This window comes from Aulonocara stuartgranti (genome assembly GCF_965226115.1).
Source record: "Aulonocara stuartgranti genome assembly, chromosome: 15".
Taxonomy (NCBI): Eukaryota; Metazoa; Chordata; class Actinopteri; order Cichliformes; family Cichlidae; genus Aulonocara; species Aulonocara stuartgranti.
The window spans coordinates 21,665,845-21,673,616 of record NC_138951.1 but is presented as its reverse complement, the minus strand read 5'-3'; the positions used below and the strand labels follow the sequence as shown (position 1 = coordinate 21,673,616).

Below are 7,772 nucleotides of genomic sequence, written 5' to 3'. Positions count from 1 at the left end.
CTGCGCTTTTACACTCAGCTCTCTCTTCACCACGACGGACCAGTACAGTATACGTATCACTGCAGCCGCTGCATGAATCCATCTTTCACTCCCTTCTCCCGTCAAGTCTGCATCATTATTCTCTTTATTATTGACTATGATACTTTACTATGCAAATTAACTTGATTTATTTTCAGACAGAACAAAAACATCTCAGTAAACCTCTCACAAACCTCACAAAAACAAGCAATGATGTAAATTAAACTCATCAGAGCTCAGTAAAGTTCAGAAGCTAAAAAACAAACAAACAAACAAACACTCAAACACAATAAAAAAAACACAATAAAATGAGCACATATACAGCTCAACCTTAATTCTGTTAGAAATAATAATTTAATAATTTAGTCACATCTCCTCTGTATTTGAACAATTTATGTTTCTTTTGTTTATCTAGTTGTTATTATAGAGTCAAACCTGAAGAGCTCTGATAATGTTGTTGCCGCCACTTTTTGAAGAAAACACTTCCTCTTGACTTCATCAGGAAGCAATTACTTAAGATTAAGAACAAGGAACAGGAAGATTTCAGTTGACTAAATCATCTTATCTGCTCTGTTTTATAAACTAAAATAATCTCTCAGACATCAAAAGTCAAATTTTATTGGGTTTAAGGAGTTTGACCTTTTAACTGTTGAAGAAATACATTTCTCACCTTCACCAAAAAATCTTTATAACAATGATGTGCCATACACATCATTATTATAAATACACTGTGGGAATGGACACAATGAGCATCTGCTAAATATAAATATAATGTCACTTTGTATAAAAAAAATTACACCATGAATTTCATACAAAGAGTGAGATACTCATTTATGAAATGTAGACTTCAGGAAAAAAGAGAACTAAAGACATTTTGCTGAGGAAGTGAAATCTCGCTACTGACAGGAAGTACAAAAGTTTTAAGTACTCATCAGTTCAGAGGGTGTGACAGTCGAGAGTGAGAACAAAAAAGAAGTGAGACAGAGAAGCACGATGGGTGAATTCAGATGGATTCAAATGTTTTTATGTCGGATGCTGATGATTCAGATCGCAGGTAAGAATACAGGAAACATTTTAATAGCAGTTAAAATAAATGTTATCAGTATTATTGCCAACACTAACTTTACAGTAAACAAGACAGCTGAGCATGCTCTATTTAGAAATGTATCTCAAATGATCTTCAGTCTGACTGTAAAAAATTCTTTATTCTAATTTATTTTTCACATTTTTCTTTAATCTTCTCAACAGTATCTGTAAATGAAACATCCATTTTTATGAAAGTTGGAGATGACGTCACTCTGCCTTGTCTAAACGTGATAGATAAGCAGAATAACTGTGATGGGACTACGTGGATCTTTACTTCAAGAAACAGAGAAACAGTAGAGCTGATCACACTTGGACAGATTAGTGAAAAAGTCAAAACTAAATCAGACAGACTGAGTGTTACAGTGAACTGTTCTCTGCTTATAAAGAAGCTCACAGTCGAGGATGTTGGTCTTTATTCCTGTCAACAATACAAACTAGGAAAAACACGAGCTGAGGACACTCTGGTTCATGAGTCGTTGGTTGATCTCTCTGTTATTACCTGTGAGTATTTACATCAAAATATTTTCATACTGTTCTCAAACATGACAACAATCATAGTTATTAAGATAACTTGACTAATTTGAGCTGTCTTTGTCTCCATCGTTGCCAGTGACTGAACATAAGGACACTGAGAAGGTGACGTTAAACTGCTCTGTGGTGAGAAATGAACAGTGTTGTCACACATTGAAATGGCTGCTTAAAGGTCAAGATGTGGACAAAGAGAACAAAGAAATTGTGATTTCACAGACTCACTGCTCCACTACTGTGTCTGTTCTGAAGAATAATTATTTATACTCATCAAGGGATGAAATACTCAAGTGTGAGGTGACTGATACTAAATCAGGAAGAGTACAGGTGTTTAGCTCACAGCCCTCAGGTGAGGAAACAGGTGAGATCCTGATCAAATGTTTAAAATGACTAAAATCACCTTAAATATTTATGTGATAGAAAAATGTAACATTTTAAGCAGAAAAAATGTTGTTCTATATAAAACATATAAAGCACACTATGAAACAAATTTTGAACATGCTTTTCCCCTATTTTTTCATTTATTCAGTTGACCCAAAAACAACAACAAAAATGAACAGTAAATCTGAAAGCGACACAACACCAGAAACAACCACAATAACAAAAAGTAGTCCTTCCATAACAGGTTAGATTATGATGATTAAGCTGACTACATTCATCAAAAATATCTGTTTGTTTGGAGCTTTAAGAAGACTTTTAAACTTTTGTTTTTAAATATTTATTTTCCATTTTGTTCCATTACATTAGAGACATCCAAAATAAGCCTCTTATCTTACAGGAAGCAGAAAATGATTGATTTTTGCAGTTCAGTGATTGATTCACTTCTGAATATCTTTGTAGTCATTGGAGATGTGATGTAGTGGAGATGTATTTATTAGGGGTGCAACGATACACAAAATTCACGGTTCGGTTCGGTTCGATACTTTGGTGTCACGGTTCGATATTTTTTCGATACAAAAAAATGTTCATGCATTTTTAATTTGTCATTTATTAAAATTATAAATATATATTTTAACTCAAAAGTACAGTTTTTAAATTTAACCCTAACCCTTGTGCGTGTTTTTTATTTTGACAGCGAATGCGCACCTGCGGACCACTTATGTGCAGCCCTGGTTATTTAGCTCATCATATTGCAGCCACAGAAATTCTTTTGTCCATGAAACCATAAAGCTGCACTTTCTTTTTGCCTTATAGTCTGATTTGTCATAACTTCTCCGTTTTGTGGTAAGCTTTTCTTTGGCTGTCACTTCTTCACCCTGACCTGTCTTATTTGGCTCAGCAGAACTGAAATGCTTTTACACACGCACTCACATAAGCTCAGCGATTCTCTGCGCGATCAACCTCTCACATGTTTAAGCTTGCTGCGGGAGATTTCACTTGTCATGTTTGCATAGTAAGCTAACGATTAATAAGACGATGTCAGAGGAATTGGTGCACAAATTATCATCACTCACAGATCAGTGCTGTCGCTCTCTATACACAGTTCGCACGATTGCAAAGTGAAAGCAAAAAAACAAGCGCAAATTCAAACGCGACTTCAATATGTCACATATTGACAGTGGCTCACCGATGCCAATGACATAATTACCCAGCTACATTTCTGAAAGAATGCAAAAGCATTGACATATATTTTTCCTTCCTACAATAGCCCGACGGGCAGGGAAGAGATAGATTTTGGCAGCCCGACTGAAAAAAATCGCTAGCTCCGGGACGTCGGGCTAGCGATATTGCAAGCCCTGTATCTGATTGAGGAATCACTCATCTTTGGAAAAGAGAGTTTATTACAGAGAAATGGCTCTTTCCAAAATAAAAGCTATACTATCCGCTTCTTCTGGGCTATATTCTCAGCAGCATAAGGAGAATCATGTGCTAACAGCTGTCTAAATGACTCGGCTAAAGTTAGTAGCATGCTTGCTTTTTTTTGTCTGCTTCCACTTGTCTTTGCACTAGGATGATGTCGGCGTAAATGTGCAGTCATATTCGTTGTGTTCCCACTAGTGCTTTCAGGTTAATCTCGTTGAAATGACCTTAACGCCACAACACGGCAAATCTCCGTTAACGAGCTACCGCCGATCGCTCCGTGCATGGGGCTAGACGGCCAACACGTTAACGAGCTAACTGCGCTAACACACTAGTTCACACCAATGTAATTGAGCATTGCATGGCACATCCAACATACTGTTTTACTTTAGTCCATGACTCGCTTACCTTCAGGGTCATACGTCACATGAAAACCAAAATAATTCCAAACGCCAGATCTGAATGAGGTTCAATTTGCCTGTTGCAAGGAGAGCTTAACTTCTGTCTCGCTAGCTTGCCCTGCGCTCTTCCTTCTGACTATGCTGTTTGCGTTGAGCGCTCAGTGGATCTGCGCTCGACAGTGCAGGCTAGGCGGAGTAGTCGAACACAGATTCACTGAGCGCTCAACACAGACAGCATCGTCAGAAGGAAAGTTGATAAAATAAATTACAAATGTTGTATTGTTCGATACATATGTGTACCGAACCGAAAGCACTGTATCGAACGGTTCAATATCGATACGAATATCGTTGCACCCCTAGTATTTATGTAGTCGGACAGTTTCTGCCTATAAAGTCACGTCTGAATTTAAACCTTCATGCAGTTCATGTTTTTCTCATCAACTCTCATCAAGTTATTGTGCATATATAGCATGTCACTTTAACCGCATTTTGTATGCAATTAAGCTGCATGAAAAGTTTTTCAAACATTTGTAAGAACTTTCATCCAAATATGTTTTTATGTTTCATTATATACTTTTTATTTCAGCTCTTTCATTGTACATCACTGGAGCTGTTGGTTTGGTTATATTGGTAATAACAGCTGTGTTTGTCATCAGATGGAAGAAAAATAAGGGTGAGAACATTTACAGATAAAACTTTTATAGATCAAGAGGGTTTGACAAATGTGGAGTTTTACAGTGAATATTTTTGTCTTTTCAGGAAACAAAACACAGAAGTATGAAAATGCTGTGAGTTTTAATATACATAATTAAGTGTTTGTTCAACTTACATTAAATAAGCAATATGTCAGCTTATCATTGAGGTGCCTTAACCTCGAGCTAAACTAGCATCACAGAGACAGTTTTCCTCCAGATGTAACTGGACTATGTCTTCTTTTTCAGGGACTGAGTTTGAAGCCCACAGAGACTCAATCTGCTCCTCAAACCATTCAGGACTTGGTGAGATCACACACTACACCCAGAGCAAAGTGTAAACCACTTTGTCTTTAATGTTTTCTCTAAATATAAATGCATAAGAAACATTGGAGCTATAGAAAGGATAAGGAAGTAAGATGATGCAACTGAACAGCAGTTTCAACACTGAACAGCAGTTTTAATGCAAAAATAACATTTTGAGACAGTTTACATGGACTGATTCTTATATAGCGCTTTTTTACTCTCCCAGAGTACTCAAAGTGCTCTATACAACATACCACATTCACACCCATGCATTCTCTAAACTGAGTGCTTCCTAACTACATTCTTACACATTCATACTCCGATGGATACATCAGAGAGCAACTTGGGGTTAGTATCTTGCCCAAAGATACTTGGCATGCAGACTGGAGGAGCCAGGGATCGAACCACCAACCTTACAATCAACAGGTGACCTGCTCTACCTCCTGTAGCTCAGGAGGTAGAGCAGGTCACCACAATATGCCACCTCATATGACCAGTGTTGGGGAGTAACGGAATACATGTACCGCCGTTACGTATTTAAAATACAAAATATGAGTAACTGTATTCCGTTACAGTTACCGTTTAAAAAGGTGGTATTTAGAATACAGTTACTTTGTTGAAATAAATGGATTACACTGCGGTACTTTCCTGTTTCATATTGTCGCGGGTCAGGACTGTTTGGGTTTTGTTTGACAGCTACGTTCTGTTGTTCCAGGCGGCAGCGTTACGGTTGCCATGGTTACAGGGCGACGCTCTATCTCTCGCGCGGCTGTGTGTTTCCTGGGTGAGAGAGCACCTTTTTGCTGTTGTTGTTGTTGTGCTAAGCTAACAGGCAGAATGCTACAAGAATAGCTCAAAAGAATGTAGCATCATGGGCAGTATAGTCCGTGTTGCAGGGAGAATGGACTGCCATACCCGTTATACCCGTGTCTGTGAGCAAGAGGAGGGAGAAAAAGGGGAGTGGAAAGGTACGAGTTGTCATCGAGAAAAAACGGGAGCTGGAAGCATGTAAATATAATAATAACCACTGCAGCCAAGAAGAGTGCCTGAGGAGCCCAGTTGTAAGTAAGCTATTAAGACTCGACTGTACACCGTGTTCTCCTCCGAAAACAATAAGTTCCGTTGGAGCAGCCTTTCAACGCCTTTCTCTGTCTCTCGCAAGAAAAGTTGACCCACACAACAAAGTAAAGCTATTTTTCGGCTGAAAGCCCAACACGGACCCCGCCGTATTAGTCAGAGGTCCCTTTACTAAGGTTCGGAGCCGCGGACCTTCAGTAATGGTAATAAATCACACAGCAATAGTACATTCACGTTGTTGTAAAAAGCATGATAATATATTAAGTAATCCAAAGTATTCAGAATAGGTTACTGTCATTGAGTAACGTAACGGAATACGTTACAGAATACATTTTGGGGCATTTATTCTGTATTCTGTAATGGAATACATTTTAAAAGTAACCTTCCCAACACTGCATATGACATTCAAGGTAGTTAAAGAGTTTTGAAGTGTTCAGCAGATGAAGAGTTGTTATTATTACGTGACACAGCATCACACATATTAGTGAGGTGACAGCATGTTCTGCTGTTTTTTTTTCATTGTGTAGGTGGAGCCTGAAGTTTCCTATGCCACCATCAGCTACACCAAGAATAGCAACAGTAAAACCCAGGTAAGCTGGCAAAGACTGTCTAATATGATTAATGTTGAATATGTGCAGAGGAAGAAGCTATTACATTTTTGATAGGCTTCAGATTACTTTCATCAAAATTGCAAAATAAGGCACTGAGGACTTCAACGTTATTCATTTATTCATGTTAGTTTATGTATCATACAAATTCCTTTTGTTTTTCAGGTTCATCGTGATGGTGAAGGCGATACTGTGACCTACAGCATGGTGAATGCTCCATCCTCTGCATCCACTGCTGATCCCAGCAACCTCTATTCTACTGTCAATGTTGCAATCACATAGCTCACACAGTTGGAGGAAGGACTCGTATTTAATGAAGCAGTCGAATAAAGGACTCGTATTTAATGAAAAGGACATTTTGGTTTTGACTTGAGGCAGTGTGATAGCAACATGCTAATTAAGTTATTGCTGTTTGTAGCTAGATTGCTTCACAAGGTTGTCTTAATGTTGTTTTCATGGATGTTGAGCTTAATGTTTCCAAGAGATTTAATAAAATGCTGGTTATTGGAAGAGTGCCGAGCTGAAACCCCCACAGGCAACCCGTGCCCCCCCCTTCCCCCCCAACCAAAGAAACATCAACACCTAAATTAAAAAATTATCGTTTTTTACAATGTTTATGAAAATACAGTTGGTTTCGTTGCTACTTTTACATGACTATGAACTGCTCAGAATCTCTAAAAGACGGCTGGGTGAACAGAGAACACAATTATTACACCAGATATTCATGTTTATGTTTCCTTTTTTAGGTTAGCACACAACTGTGTAAATAAATGTCTCTTTCTCTCTTTGTCTCTCAAGACATTTTAAACATTTCATTGTATAAAGCTGAACCAGTATTTTTCCATAACTTAAAGCAAGTATCAATATTGTGGCGAGCTCAGAAAAGGAGGAGATGGAGGTGTCGTTCGGTCTTGCTTCCGTGAGCTATCCAGGGAGCACAGCCGTTTATTAACAATTCCAGAAAACACTGCCGCTAGCTAATGCTCAGCGCGGCCACAGCACAGCGAAAAACAACAACACAGGGCGCCCTCTGACCCCCGGAAGAACACACCGTCGCAGCGAGAGGGCATCACCTGTCACCATGGCAACACAAACAAAACATCACTGTACAAACAGAACCCCGAACAGCCCCGACCCGCTACATAGCCCCCACCTTAGGGGTCAGTCGTCCCCGACGACCCCATTACCCCACACAAAGTCCTACAAATGTCCAGGTGCCTTCTTTTGGTGCACCGGCCAGTCACGACCGGCAGGGG

General features: G+C 38.9%; 1 protein-coding gene across 4 annotated transcripts; it reads left to right on the top strand.

The window, feature by feature from the left end:
* The first annotated feature begins 921 nt into the window (after positions 1–921).
* Positions 922–7,026, top strand: LOC309689712 (uncharacterized protein). Of its 4 annotated transcripts, none has more exons than XM_082506330.1 (9): positions 922–1,072; positions 1,267–1,605; positions 1,715–1,981; positions 2,162–2,257; positions 4,420–4,506; positions 4,593–4,621; positions 4,775–4,831; positions 6,436–6,498; positions 6,682–7,026. In XM_082506330.1, the coding sequence occupies exons 1-9, from the start codon at positions 1,012–1,014 to the stop codon at positions 6,796–6,798; spliced, it is 1,116 nt and encodes a 371-aa protein (XP_082362456.1). In that variant the 5' UTR covers positions 922–1,011; the 3' UTR covers positions 6,799–7,026. The 4 variants fall into 4 exon arrangements, with proteins under 4 accessions (XP_082362456.1, XP_082362455.1, XP_082362458.1 ...); XM_082506329.1 differs by having other exon boundaries at positions 1,715–1,993; XM_082506332.1 differs by lacking the exon at positions 2,162–2,257 and having other exon boundaries at positions 923–1,072.
* The last annotated feature ends 746 nt before the right edge of the window (positions 7,027–7,772 follow it).